The 15,323-nt window shown below is 48.6% G+C and overlaps 1 protein-coding gene across 1 annotated transcript in view; it reads left to right on the top strand.

Annotated features, from left to right (window-relative positions):
- Nucleotides 1-15,323, top strand: part of KSR2 (kinase suppressor of ras 2) — a 446,835-nt gene that overhangs the window by 368,857 nt on the left and 62,655 nt on the right. Inside the window, exons 11-14 of the mRNA XM_018061222.1 lie at nt 2,338-2,506; nt 10,965-11,006; nt 11,674-11,746; nt 14,664-14,712. Of these exons, the coding sequence (XP_017916711.1) occupies nt 2,338-2,506; nt 10,965-11,006; nt 11,674-11,746; nt 14,664-14,712 (333 nt within the window). The remainder of the gene's footprint in view (nt 1-2,337; nt 2,507-10,964; nt 11,007-11,673; nt 11,747-14,663; nt 14,713-15,323) is intronic.

Here is a 15,323-nt window from a genome sequence, read left to right as displayed (position 1 = left end):
TGCCGGCGGTAAAAGATGGGAGGGAGGGGTTTTGAGGAGAAGGAAATGGGTGTAGTTAGAACAGGACAGCATGAGGGATCCTTCTGGTAATGGAAACGTTCTGTATCTCGACTGTATCAATTCAGTGTCTGGCTTGTGATTTCATTGTACCCTAGTTTTGCAAGACGTTATCATTGGAAAAAACTAAATAAGAATGCATTGTTGTTGTTCAGTCACTAAGTCATGTCTGACTCTTTGCGACCGCATGGACTGCAGCACACCAGGCTTCCCTGTCCTTCACTACCTCCCAGAATTTGCTCAAACACATGTCCATTGAGTCGGTGATGCCATCCAACCACCTCATCCTCTGTTGCCCCCTTCTCCTCCTGCCCTTAATCTTTCCCGGCATCAGGATCTTTTCCAGTGAGTTGGCTCTTCGCATCAGGTGACCAAAGTATTGGAGCTTCAGCATCAGTCCTTCCAATGAATAGTCAGGGTTGATTTCCTTTAGGACTGATTGATCTCCTTGCAGTCCAGGGGACTCTCAACAGTCTTCTCCAGCACCACAGTTGGAAAGCATCAATTTTTCATCACTCAGCTTTCTCTATGGTCCAACTCTCACATCCGTACATAACTACTGGAAAAAGCACAGCTTTGACTGGGATCCCTTAAAATTGCATGCGAATTTGCAGTTATCTCAAATTGAAAGCTTAATTGCAAAAATAAATGCTGTCACAAATATAATTGCTTCCATTTATTGATAACAAAGTGCCTTATCCCAGTGCTAGGGATTTAGGTACATACATCACCTTAAACTTCACAACAGAGCCACACAGTGGGTGTTCTCAGCCCACATGAAGGGCAAGGAGAGACTGAAGCTCGCAGTGGGGAAGTCACTGATATGGAGGCAATATGACCTCATGGGAGTGGAATGACCTCTGGGAAAGGGGCATGGACAACCCGGTTGAGCGCCCACTGGGCCTCCAGACGAGGAATGTCTATTCCCCACCCCCCACCCTCCACCCTTCTATGCTCGTTGGTATTTGCTATACTGACTCTGGAGTTTGGCAGGTAAACACACCTGTTGACAAAATCAGATCACACAAAACCATCCTTGGGTACCTGGAGCCATGCTGAGTGGTGGAGCTCTGAGTGATTCAGGGACCAAATTATCCATGTGCTGTGAGTGAACAGGTTAAGGTACCCCTGAAAATGCTTAGCTCTGCCGACTTTGAGAGGTAGGAACCTCTTTCCTGGGATGCTGAGGTTTGCTAGTATTTATTCCCATTTTACAGAGGGCAAAACTGAGGAATGGTGAGGTTAGGCATTTTGTTCAGGATGCATGGGGAAGAGGTGGCTGTGTTCCCCTTTCCCTCACTTGGAATTCTGCTCTTATTATTTTCCTGGGGCTGCAGAAACAAATTACTGCAAACTGGGCAGCTGAGACAAAACCCATCACAGTCTGGGGTCCAGGAGCCTGAGGTCAAGGTGTCGAGCGGGGTTGGCTCCTTAGGGAAACTCCACAGGAGAATCCATTCCATGCCCCTCTCCTAACCTTCGGTGGCTCCAGCAGTCCTTGGCATTTCTTGGCTTCTAGAAGCCTGTCTTCACAGCACCATTTCCTCTGTGTGTCTTTCCTTTCCTATTTTTCATAAAGAAACTTGACATGGGAGTTTACGCACCCCACCCCACCCCAAATCCAGGAGGGTCCCATCACATTTAGGTCACATACTAAGGTTCTGAGTAGACATGTCTTGGAGGGGAGACAGTATTCAGCCCACTGCATGGATACTGGCCCCACCCTGACCAGCGCCATTCTGAGGATGTGCACACAGATTCTGTCTTCATCTTGGCTTTAGAACAGTTTCAAGGGCCAGGGGAGGCTGTGCTGGTTCCAAACGAGATGCGGGCAAAGATGCTGCAGGCTGGCTCTCACACTCTCTCTTGAGCTGTCAGGCTGTTGATTCTTTAATAAAACACTCGGGAGGAGAGGCGTTAGGATGGGAAGAACTCTCTGGGCACCTCGGCAAGGGACTTTCCAAAATCAAAGAGGCCCGAGGAGTGTGGCTATCGCCCGCCTGGCTTTCATTACGTGGTAACCTTTCAGCCCAGGCTCCAGGCAGTGGGCAGGAACTTGACTCAAGAGACTGCCTTCCACAGCTGGATGCAACCCAGTGGGGGGTGTGGGGAGGCAGGTGGGACTTTGTGCGGGGGGGTGGTGTCTGGCGGTTGAGGAGGAGGCACTGAGGATGCGGAGGGGGTGGTCTTCCCCAGCAGCTCAGCCTCACTGCTGCAGTGTCTCCGCCTCTCTGCCTGCCCCTGCCCCTGCCCCCACCCTGCCCTGTTTTCTTTCTTCAGGACCACATCCCTGTTCCTTACCAGCCGGACTCCAGCAGCAACCCCTCGTCCACGACATCCTCCACGCCCTCCTCGCCAGCACCCCCACTCCCGCCCAGCGCCACGCCGCCTTCTCCCCTACACCCTTCTCCACAGTGCACAAGGCAGCAGAAGAATTTCAACCTGCCAGGTACCTTCTGTGCGTGGGAGGTCACGGGGTGAGAAGTCGGGTTCGTGCCGGAGCCGTGTCCAGGCCAGTCCGCGTGAAGGGTGATAGGTTGGAAGCGTATGGATCAAGCCTTACTGTATGCAGGGCAACTGCTGCATAGTCCCTTATGTGACCTTTAGAGCAGCCACGAGGTAAGTAGGATCAGCTCCATTTTACAGATGAGGAAACTGAGGCTCAGAAGGTGAGGGGACTCTCAGAGACTCTGTCTTTTGGGAAGCAGCAGCCCGGGGTCTCTACCTAAGTCTGAGTCACAGGGGGAGCCATCTGCTCTGGAGCTAGACATTGCCTTCAGTGCAAAATCCCTGGTGGGCCAGTGGCTAAGACTCCATACTCCCAGTGTCGGGAGCCTGGGTTCAAACCCTGGTCAGGGAACTGGATTCCACATGCTGCAACTCAGTGTTTGCACACTGAAAGCGAATGATCCCTCATGCCCCAATGAAGATTGAAGGTCTAAGAAGAACTCAGACCTGGGGCTGCCAAAATAAAGAAGAGCTAAATCAGTTGAAACTGGCAGTGGGATCCTGTGCCAAGGACTTCAGGGCTCACACACCTGAGCAAGGCTGCATTCTGAGTCTGCGCAGACATCAAGACAGGGCTGGCGAGCTGGCGAGCTGGGGAGCTGGCGTCCAGGAGTCAATAGCCAGCTCTCTCATGTCCCTGCCCTGTGACCTCTGGCTTCAGTTTCCACACCTCTGAGAGGATGCAGGTGGACAAGAGGACCCCAAAGGGTCTTCCGGCTCACAAACTCCAGGGCACTCCGCCACTGACCTGAGACCGTGTGCTGGGCTGTGAGACCATAGAGAAGCCCTCGTGTGCAGTGTTCTGGCTTCTTGGACTTACAAAAGGGATCTTTCTCAGCTCTCAGGTGAGACAGACCTGAGTGTCTTCCCACCCCTTCTGGGGCTCAGCCCAGCCCACCTCCTGTTCTCCAACCACAAGGACACTTCCAGCTCAGCCATATTTGTAGCACCATAGCTGACTTCAAGACAGAGGCTGGCGGGATGAGGTCTGGTTTGACAAGTTGGGACCAAAGTCTAGCTCTATGTTGTTCAATATGGTGCAGACTAGTCACACAAGCCTATTTAAATTTAAATGAATTAAAAATAAATATAATTAAAATTTTAATTCCTTGGTCACGCTTGCCACATTCCAAGTGCTTGAGAGCCACTTGTGGCTAGTGGCCACCTTGTTGGGCAGCACAGGTGTAGACCATTTCCCACCATTGTGGAAAGTTCCACTGGACAGTGCTGGTCTAGGGGTTGGTTTCCCCTTGAGCCAGAGAGCTTCCTCACAGGAGGAAAGGAAAAAACCCCAGGTCCTCAGTAACAGGTCACACCTCCAAGCCTACCCAGCCGCGAGAGAATATCTGGGAAACAGATGAAGACTCAGCCCCACATTTGGGCAACACTCAGATACATCCACCCGTTGAGCATAAGCTGCTCGTGTCAACATGCCCACACCGCTTTGATCTGGGCTGTGTCCGAAGGGATAGAGTGCGTCTTAAAGACTTGCATCATGGGGAATTTTTTGGTTAAGTCCAGTCCCAAGGCAGCCTCATACCTGTGGCGTGAGGGCCCCTCACCTGGCAGCCAGCAAGGACCATAACGGGAATCATCAGCTGGAACCGTCTCAGTAAGTGCCTCCAGGTCAACCAGGCAACAGTGCCCAGCGTCTCCATAGCCCGAGGGTTCCCACCAGCACCCCCAGCCATTTCCACTTCCCTGGAAGGAAGCGAATGGGAAAAAAGCCCTTTGACACCCCCTTCACCCCTTTGACCCCTCCCCCCTCAATCTCAGCAGGGAAGAGTCTGGATGCTCTCCTAGAGCTGTTCCGCCCCTCACCCAAGATATTCACTCAGGGCTATTTTCCTTGTAACCATTTGCTGCTTGTTTACAGACAGGGGGCTGGCAAAGGACCTCTTAAGGGGGAACCGTACATCAAAGCACCAGCGCTTTTATCTCTAGGAGACTCTGCTGGCACCTTGAGTCGCCAGGGGTGGTCCCTGTTTCCTTCGTCCCTTTAGTCAGAGCCCTGGGGAGGGGTCTTGACCAAATTACTATGCTAGCCTTCCAGCAGGTCTGCATCTACTCCATGGCAGGTCCCAATAGTGCCCTGACCCTCTTTGGGGAGTGGACTAACGGGTCCTCTGGGTGAAGGCGCTTTAGAACAGCAGTGTGAGCTCTGGAACTGGGCTAAGCTAAGCTAAGCTAAGTCACTTCAGTCGTGTCTGACTCTGTGCGACCCCATAGATGGCAGCCTACCAGGCTCCCCCGTCCCTAGGATTCTCCAGGCAAGAACACTGGAGTGGGTTGCCATTTCCTTCTCCAATGCATGAAAGTAAAAAGTGAAAGTGAAGTCACTCAGTCATGTCCGACTCTTCACGACCCCATGGACTGCAGCCTATCAGGCTCCTCCATCCATGGGATTTTCCAGGCAAGAGTACTGCTTGGGTTCAAATCCCAGCTCCATCCCTTAATATCTATGTGCTGTTGAGCAAACTACTGACCTCTCTGTGCCCCTGTTTCCTCATCTGTACAATGGGGATAATAATAGTACCTACTTTGTAGAACCCTCAAAGGGCTCAACATTACCATACATGTGCAAAGCTTAGCAGAGCACCTGTCTTGTCCAAGAGCTAACCGAAGGTGAGCTGCTTTCATCATTATTAGATTAAACACAGGGTTAGCAAATTACAGTGGCTACCAGTGCTAAGTAATATGCCCTAACCAGAATTGTGGAAATAAAGATGAGGTCCCCAGATACCCTGAAATTGAGAGTAGGAATTAAATTAAACTTTTAGGGGAGGTAATTTGGCATTGTCAGTGTTTCAAATGTACATTCCCTGGACCAGCAGTATCACTTCTAAGAATTTATACACAGAAGTGTTTGCACAGGGATCTATAACGATTTTTTTTGGCAGCAGTGAAAAATCTGGACTCAACCCAAATGCCCATCAGGAGGGGAGTGTTTGAATACACTGTAATATATCTGTATAACCAAATACTCAGCCGCCCTTGAAAAGAATGAAGTAGCTCTTTGTAAATATCCTGGACATGGGAAGAAATCCATAATATCTTTTAAGTGGAAAATAAGTGATTTGCAAAAGCACTGGTATAATAGCATCCTATTTGTTGTAAAATGATTTAATGTATTTACATGTCTATATTTATATGTGTGTGTGTATGTATTTGTATATGCAGACAAATGTCTGCAGGACTTCATGGCAGGTGTTCTTTCTAAGAAGAGGAATTTTATTTTATGCACTTCTGTAGTGTATATAATAGCAAGAAACATGCATCCGTTTTATAATTGAATAATAACAATAAAATGCAGTGTTGGCATGGAAAATAAAATAGGACACTTCCCTGGTGGCCCAGAGGTTAAAGCGTCTGCCTGCAATGCTGGAGACCTGGGTTCAATCCCTGGGTTGGGAAGATCCCCTGGAGAAGGAAATGGCAACCCACTCCTATATTCTTGCCTGGAGAATCCCATGGATGGAGGAGCCTGGTGGGCTACAGTCCACAGGGTTGCAAAGAGTTGGACACGACTGAGCACCTTCACTTTCACCCTCTAGAAGGACAGTCAGACCTTCCCACCGCCTGCCTAGGCGGTTTTGGCAAAATTCCTCCAGGGTGACAGGCATGTATTCTGTTCACACAAGGCCCCGGTCACCTGTTACATACTCCAGACTGTGAGTCTCTGTTGATGGGAAAGGAGCTTTGGCTCTGATTTCTTGCCAGATATTGAGTTTTCTGAAGATAATTCACGCTAACACCTAGGTATAACAATGCCCCTGGCACTGGTTACTCTAGAACATTCTTTTTGAAAAGAGACCGTGTGGTTACAGGCATTTGACTCAACTGTTAACCTCAGGGCCTGTGAAGGACACCCTTCACAGAATCTGGGATTGTGCTCTGCTGGTTGGGTGGACCCCCTTGCTCTTTGCCACTCCCTTCAGAATCTTGGTGCCATGTTGGACATGGCACAGTGAAGGGTGGAGGGTTTCGTTTGGATCCCAGATTTGCCCCTTCCCACCTCTATGGCCTTGAATATGGCACTGCCTCTGCTTAGGCTTCAGTCTGTCATCTATGAAATGGTCTGACCTGCCCGTTTGTATGGCATTTGCTGTGGGAAGGTACACGAAGGGACTTTGTAAGGGGCTGTTGCATGGGTTCCTCAGGCTGAAATGTTCAAACGCCTTCTTCCTTTGGAGTAACCTGGTGCCGTGTTTAGTGTCTCCTCCATCAGAAAGTCAGCTCCATGACACTCGGAAACTCATCTGCTTCACCTACCCTACAGCCAAAGCCCAGCCCAGCACCGACTGCTGAAGGCACTAATTAAATGTTTGTTGAGTGGATGAACGAGTGAGCAAGTGACATGAGGCTCGTTTACCTCCCAGAACTGCGGGCTCTTTTTCTTTAAACAGTCTCTGGCCCTGAATTCCATCCATTCATTTCTTTGATGAATGTTTATTGAGCATCCACTATATACCAGGTACTGTTTGAGGCACTGGGTAAGGAGCAAGGCGTACATCAGATGTGCCCTGTATGAGTTGACTGTTGCCGCTGTAACAAATTGCCATGAGCTTAGTGGCTCGAAGCAGCAGAAGTTTATAACTCTACAGTTAAGGAGTCAGAAGTCCAAAGTCAGTTTCACTGGGCTCAATATCAAGGTGTCTGCAGAGCTGGTTTCTTTAGGAGGTTCTAGGAAAGAATCCATTCCCTTGCCTTTTCCTAGCTCCTCAAGGGCCGCTTGTGTGCCTTTGCTCATGGCCCTAACCTCTGTCCAACCTCTGCTTCGTTACCACATCTCCTCCTCTGATCCTCTGACTTGGATCCTCCTGCCTCCCTCTCATAAGGATCCTTGTGATTATACTCAAGGTTCACCCAAGGAATCCAGGATAATCCCCTTATCTCAGGATCCTCAGCTTAAACATATGCAAAGTCCCCTTGGTCATGTAAGGTAACATATTCCCGGGTTCCTAAGACTAGGGTACGGACGTCTTGGGAATGGAGTTGGGGGGAAAGGGCCTTGTTCTGCCTGTCACGGTCTCTGCCCTCATTGAGTTTATAGCTTAGTGGAAGAGACAGGTGTTAGCCTAGCAAACAGACACACGAAAACAGGATTTTAAATTGTGGTGAGTGCTGTGAGGAGAGAACAGTGCTATGAGCAGAGTCAAGAGGCTGAAACGTCAGAGGCAGCTGAAGGCAGGAGGGAAGTTGTTCAGGCAGACAGAGGGGAGCACGTGTAAAGGCCCTGTTACCAGAAAGAGCTGGAAACTTGTGACTGATGGCTCAGAGTGCCCATAACCAAGGCACCAGGCAAGGCTCCGAGCTGCAGGGCTGAGGCCTGGGGGGGCCTTGCAGGGAACTGCGTGGTTTAGGCAGGGGATGATTTGATCTTTCCACCTTCCTTCTAGAGCCTTTCTTTCAGATGGCCACTGAGGCTGCTCCTGAGGAGTCCGTAGGGAGGGAATGTGGCTTTTTGAGAGTGGAAGAGCCTTCAAAGTGGCCTGTTTGTCTCTCTGACCTCTGGTCACCTGCAACCTCTCAGTTCCCAAACCCTCTTTGATACCAGACAGCCAGGAGCCACTCAGAGTCATCAGCTGCCCCTGCTTCTCTCTGGTGTCTATCATCAGCAAGAACAGGCGGGGTTCACAGCACCCTTTCCCTCCTCTGGCCGAGACTCTCGCCCTTTCAGTCATCAGGAGCGAGCTGTCCTCAGGCCACGGAGGGGTCCTGGCAGGAGTTGGAGGCTGTGTGTGGAGGCATTTGCTGGGTGTCCCATTGCTGGACACCTGTCCCTTCTCAGAGTGACACCCATTCCCCATCACCAGCCCCGCCTCTTTAAAAGAATGTTTAACTGCCAGCTAACCTTTTCTGCAGACACTGAACCCCTGTTCCAGTTGAGGAGGGAAGAAATAAGCTAAGTCTCTTGAGAATCCCAGGTAGTTTTTCTTTTTTAATTTTAGTCCTGTTGACTAATAAAATGTCCACATGCAATGAGAAAAAACCTAAGTTGTCTAATGGAAGAAGGGTCCCTGACATCACGGAGGTCAGATTTCTTTTAAAGCTGTGTTCTGTAACCTTGAACGAGTTGCTGCCCAAACTGGGTACTTTGTTTTCCAGAATTAGAAAAATGCATCCATTTGGGTTCCAGCTAGCTAAGATATTTGGGGGATTGCTGTGCTAAAAGAGACTTGAGTAATTTAACAAACATGAGCAGCTCACTCACTGGGTGCAAGGCTCAAAGCCAGGTGCTTGGATCCTGAATACCAGAACTTGCTGTCCATTCTGGGATGGGGGTGAGGTTTATAAACCAGTTCCACCCTCAGGGCCAGCTCATGACTGAGTTGTTTGAAACTCTCTATCTATGAATTATAAAGCATTCTTGTCTATTAGTTAAGAGAACTTAGAAAGATATCAGCTTATGCATCGCTGTTAACCCTGATTCTGCATCGTCCCTGAGCTCTTATCTCATATAATGATGAGCTCAGCCCTATGTAGGAGAGATTATTATTGGTCCTCATTTCACGTATCTGGAAACTGAGACTTGGAGAGAGATGCCTGAACTTTCACAGGCAATCAAAGGAGGAACACAGATTCAACCCTATAGGATTGGGTTCTGGATTCCAGGTTTGGAGCCACTGTACTGATTCTTGGTGAGCCAGCTTGTCCCTGAATGGATAAAACTGTTTCTGGAAGTGTATCCACCAGCTCAGACTTGTATCTGATCCCATCCCTGCTCACTGCCTTTACTTGAGGATATACCTGTCTCCTGCCCCTGACATCCCTCTTGGCCCCTGATCCAGGTTCTTCACCCCACTGGAGCAGTGATAACACTGGAAACCTTGGGGATGTCTGGAACAACTGGCCTCCAGTGAACAGACAGAAAGTAAAATGAATTCTAGGAAAATCAGCAGTGAATCTGAGGAATTTTCTTTTATATTATCTTTCCTTAGATACAGAAATTTGTGCCTTTGCTAGGCAGGATAATGGTCTCATCCTGGATCCTGTGAATACGTTACTTTACACACCTAAAGGAACTTTGCTGCTGTTACTGAATTAAGGATCTTGAAGTGGAAAGATTACCCTGGATTGTCTGGGTGGATTCTAAACACAGTCATGAGGATCTTTTATAAGAGGGAGACCAGGCGATCAAAGACAGTAGCAGACGACGTCAGGTTGGAAGCAGCAACTAGGGTGATGGGGGCGTGAGCCAAGAAATGGAGGTAGATTCTCCAGCTGGAAAAGGCAAGGAGAAAGTTCTCCTTTGGAGCCTCCAGAAAGAACAAGCCGCCTATGACTATTTTCAGGCTTCTGACCTTCAGAACTCTAAGAGGAGTTTAACTCTAAATTTGTGTTAAGCCATCGAGTTTACAGTAATTTGTTACAGCAGCAATAAGAAAACCAATACAATGCTCAGTGCAGAAAATTAGGAAAACATGAGAAACACATAGACCGCCTTCACCCGGTGCTCCTGGCCCTATCCCCAACTTCTGGCAGTCCCAAATCTGATCTCTGCTTCTGTGAGTTTGATTGTTTTTTAGATTCCGCATGTAAGTGAGATTGTACTGTTTATCTTTCTCCATCTGACTTATTTTACTTAGCATGGTATCCTCGAGGTCCATCCCTTCTGTCACAAACAGCAATGGCAAGATTTCATTCTTCATCATGGCTGAATAGTATTCAATTGTATATGTATGTGTGTGTGTGTGTGTGTGTGTGTATATATACACACACGCATATTTTCCTTATCCATGTGTCTATCGATGGGCACTTGGGTTATTTCCATAACTTTGCATGCTGATTTCTTTTCCTTCAGATATATACCCAGAAGTGCCATTGCTGGATCATCTGGTCGTTCTCATTTTTACTTTTTTAGGAGCTGCCTACTGTTTTCCACAGGGGCTGCACCAAGTTACATTCCCACCAAGGGTGCACAAGGGTTTCCTTTTCTTTACGTCTTTACCAATATTTGTCATTTCTTGTCTGTTTTGATAATAGGCATCCAAACTGTGAGGTGATACGTTATTGTGGTCATAAAGGATTTTCTTAAGCCACTATAATCACTCTGCCAGAAGGGAGAAAATTAATTCCCTTATGTTAGATTATAGATTAGAGGCTTTCTCTCTCTACGTGTGTGTCCTTATGGGTTTAACAAAGATGAGATTGTGCTCAGGATGGCTCTCCAAGGTGGGGTGCTCTGTCTTTAGGGAGTTTCAATGGGAGGGTTGGCTTGAGTATTTCTGGATTCTTTACACATGTTCTCAGTCCCTTAGAATTCGGGGTGTCTGCAGAAGTCTGGAAACTGTCAGGGGTGGGCAGAGGACCGCAGGGTGGCTACAGGAGCCCCATTTGTTACCTGAAGGGCCAGCTCCGGGGCAGCACTCACTGTGGTATTTTCTTTCCTTTGCAAGCGTCCCACTACTACAAATACAGGCAGCAGTTCATCTTCCCAGGTGAGTTTCCTATGAGCTCGGTTTCTTCCAAGCGAGCCCACTGAGACGTGGCAGCTGCTGTGAGGGGACAGAGGTGAATGCTGCTGGGGTGGACGAGCCCAGAGAGGATCAGGTGGAACCACCCAGACCACAAGCTAGTGACTGGCTGTGGAGGCTGAGGGTAAAAAGGATGGGTAGTCCAAGGATTCAGTGGCAACCAACGAGGTCCCAAAGCACAAATGGAAAGGCCTGAGTGGGTGGTCTGCAGTGCAAGGATGGGAAAGGGTTGGGAAGGGTCCAGAAGCCCTTGGTGGAGGAGAGATGGTCAAAGAGGCTGGAATTGGGCATAGGACACATGAAACCAAGAGGCCTCATTATCCCAAAGGGGACTTAGGAGTGAGGAGGACCCAGAGATGATGCTTCAGTGGTGCTTCAGGCCAGAGGCTTGGGGGCTCCAGCAGCCCCATAGGTGCCGATGGGGAATTTTGTTCCGGATGTCATCTTGACTACTCATGCACCTCAGCAGGTCAATTCAAGTGGCCAGGGAAAGAAGAGAAGGGGTTGGGCAGCCAGGGACTCCTGATCTGTCGAGAAGTTTCCCGCTGCCGGCATCTCCCAGGAATCAGGCTTTAGGGGGAGCCCGTGGACCCCTTGTCTGGTTTCTGACTGTCCAATCTTTTGCTCTCAGATGTGGTGCCAGTGCCGGAGACGCCGACGCGGGCGCCCCAGGTCATCCTGCATCCAGTGACCTCAAATCCAATGTAAGTGGGACAGAGACCTCTCCCCCTGCCCTGGCCTTCCAGTTTGCTCAGGATCCCTGTCTTCTTTCTTCCTCTTCCTGGAACTGATGGGGTGGGAGGAAGGGTCGGGGGGAAGCCTGAGGGGGCCATAGAGACAAGGGAATAACTTGGACAGAGGGAGGGGAGAATGTGACAGCCCAGGCCGAGAGGGACAGTGCTAGTCCCCGTGAGTCACTTCTGCCGTGTGTCTCTGGTCTTGCCAATCAAGTGTGACTTCCAGGGGCCAGACCATTTCCTTCAGACCCCCAGACCCTCCTGTGATCAGAAAGACAACTTCCCCCAGGCAATAGCTAAACCTTAATGGAAGGGCAGTTATTCTACATCATTATCCCCTGTTTAAAAAGGAAAATTTAGGTTTATGCTAGAGATCAGTAACTTACAGCCAATGGGACAGACCCATATTTTTGTAAATAAAATTTTATTGGAACACAGCCATGCCCATTTATTCACAACATGCTATCTATGGCAGCGCTCGGACTATAACAACAGAAATGAGTCGTTCCAACAGAGACCACCGTGTGGCCAGCAGGCTCTAAAATATTTACTATCCGGCCCAGCAAGTTTGCCGATCCCTGGTTTCTAACATTACAGAAATAAAACGAGCTTATTTTGTGAAATTTAAACTATTCTATAAAAAAAGAAAAAGAATAATTTATAATTGCACCACTCTTAGAAGTATGCTGTATTCATATTTTACATACTTGTGATCTAAACTGTGCAATTTCCATCCTGCTCTGTTTATCCCTTAATGCTTTAACATCATATTTTTCATACTATTCCAGACTCCTCATACACATGGATTTTAAAATACCATATTGAAGTGGAATGATTTCCTTAACCGTTTCTCTACTGCTGGATCTTACATCTTCCCATATTTCACTGTTATAAACAGTTCTGCAATGAACATCTTTGTGTGTGATGTCTTTAGCATCCTTAGGATACAGGCCCTCTTTCTAGGCACTCTATTGCTCGTGCAGCCAAAGTGAAATCACCTTCCATAACTTCTGTGGTTGTGACCCAACTCTAGGGCATGCTAAGGATCCAACTTTGGTTTGACATCTTTCCAAACTCACATTTTTGCCTTCCTGGTTTTTCTTCCAGCTCCCGCAGCTGCTCCATCCTTTCTGACCCATGTTACCCACTTTGTTAAAGACCCAAATGGTACATCTCTGAGATCAAAGGAGCAGCAGTTTGCCGGGGGATGTTGTGCTGACATCTAGCTCCAGATCGTTTCTCTGCAGCACATAAACTAATTCCACAATTTGTGCAAGATGAACTCCAGGTTATTAACTGAGAGTCAGGGAGTGCCAGTGAAAATCAGAGTCAATAAGTGCCCACGATCTGCTTAAATGTGCGTGGAGTGATGGGAACTGACTCTCTGCAGCAGGGAAACCATTTAATAGCCCTGGCTGCTGTAATCACGCCTTGATGCAAGCCGATGGGGGCAGCCCATTCTGTTGGGTGTGGGGAGGGACTCCAGCTGCATTGTTCCATCTCCCCCGGGGCATCAGATTTCCAGCGTGCGGTTTCTGCCTTTCGAAGCTGTACTATAAATTATTGGTTAATAGGATGGCAAATGCTACTTCTTTCTTCTTCTTCTAGCTCTTACAGTCTTTCAGACTCCCTCTCACCAGGAGTCTCTCCAGCAAGTGGACTGACTCTGTCTGCAGGGGTGGCAGCTTTCTGGTGAGGTCTGAGGGTCAAGATAGGGGAGCCCCCCTCAAATAAGGAGATGGGGGTGGGGGAATCGGCTAAGCTTCCACTGGGGAAATAGGAAGGGGCCATGGCGGCCACTGTGATCCTTTTCTCCCACCAGTTCCAGTTCACTCTGGAAATATCCTCTACCTTGAAAACCCACCCCGCCCCCACCAAATTCTTTAACACACACTGTTCCTTGCATCTCCCTCACGTATCCTGTGCCCTAGCACGCCCACAAATCCCCTGCATGTGCACCCAGCTCACACGCACACAGAACAACCCCCTCACAGAGCACATCCCATGATGCCCACACAGCCCTCAGTGGACACTTAGCACTCACGGTGTGTGTGCCCCCAGCTCCCATACCCTGTTTGTTCCCATACTCAGAACACAACTGCAGCTCAGCAGCGCAACAATGCATGGGATACCCACACACATGCACATACTCGCACACACACCTGTGTCTTCCAGTCCAATACAATCTGTCTCCTCTTTGTTCTCACCCACACATCTCCACTGAACGTGATTGGCAAGGTCCAACTCAAAACACTGTGAACTTTCAAATTCATCCAGTGATCCTCTGTCTCGGGCATTTCCATCACCATCCATTTATTCAGTTCATACCTAACTTTTGACCCATGTTACTCATAGCCTTTCTGCACTAGTGCTATAAATATTCCTGAAGGTCAGGAAGCCATGTCAGTCTCAATGCTGTATCCCTCTGAGGGTCTGGCACTGTTCCTGACTCTTAATTCTAATCAAATGGGTGAATGAATGAATGAGCAAAAACAGCCAAAGAATCCTTCCAAAAGATTCAGAACTGTAGAGATCTGATTAATCCTTTCCTAAGGGAACACCTAGAGCTCTGGGGATCCTGCCATCCATGGCATTTTATAAGGAATTTATAAGGCCAATTTATACAGAAATTGCTAGATTAGGGGAAACCAACAAAGAAAGATGAGCCCTGAGCAGACCAGAAAGTTCATTTAAAACAGTGTCCTTGTGCACCTCTCCTTGGTGGCAAGATTATGGATTATTTTAGACACAAGCAGTGAAGGGAAATTGGAGAAAAAGGCTTAATGGAGAGCGTCACATTTTAAGATGTTTCATACATGGATCAAGTCAACGCATGCACCCATCATTTCACCCAAGGGTCACATTTATTTTTCTTTCTTTAAAGCTTGGAAGGAAATCCATTACTTCAAATTGAAGTGGAGCCAACCTCGGAGGTGAGAACTGGAGAGTGATGAAGCAAATGAAGCAGCTTTTTCTGGGGGCTGCCCACTTGGCAAAGGCGATTGATGTCTTTAGTGACGCAGAGGGCTTGGGGTGGACTGGGGGTACAGTGCCCTGCTTGATGGATGTTCTAACTCCAGGACGACTAATGAGTGAGGGGCCCCTCCTGGCGCCAAGCCTAATGGGCCGTTAACATGGTGTGCATCACGGAAAAGCTAGTTTTGCGGAAGTTGGCAAGTGATCTGCATTCTTAGTTGAAAATTCAGCTCAGGGCCAGTGAGTACCAAGAGGGACGTGCCCCACTACTTTCTGAAGAATATGTGAGAAGAGGGGACGAGGGCCTCAGGGTCTCTGGCTTAGTAGGGTGTTAAGAATGTTCTGGGGCCTCTTCCCACCTGCCAGAACCCCTAGGGGACTAAACAAAGTCTTTGGGGCGAGAACCAGAGCCCTGGCTCCTCGGCTCTGCTGTTCTGTCCTGAACTGAAGGGAATGGAGTCAGGGTGCCCAGAGCAAATCATGTCCTTTTCTGGAACGATCGCAATAGCTGGAAAGTGACTCTGAAAGAAGCCGTATTTCCCATGTCATTTCTCCTGAGCATGCCTTT

This window comes from Capra hircus, chromosome 17 (assembly GCF_001704415.2).
Source record: "Capra hircus breed San Clemente chromosome 17, ASM170441v1, whole genome shotgun sequence".
NCBI classification, from domain to species: domain Eukaryota; kingdom Metazoa; phylum Chordata; class Mammalia; order Artiodactyla; family Bovidae; genus Capra; species Capra hircus.
Note: the sequence above shows the minus strand (reverse complement) of the source record. Positions and strands in the feature narration are given on the sequence as shown.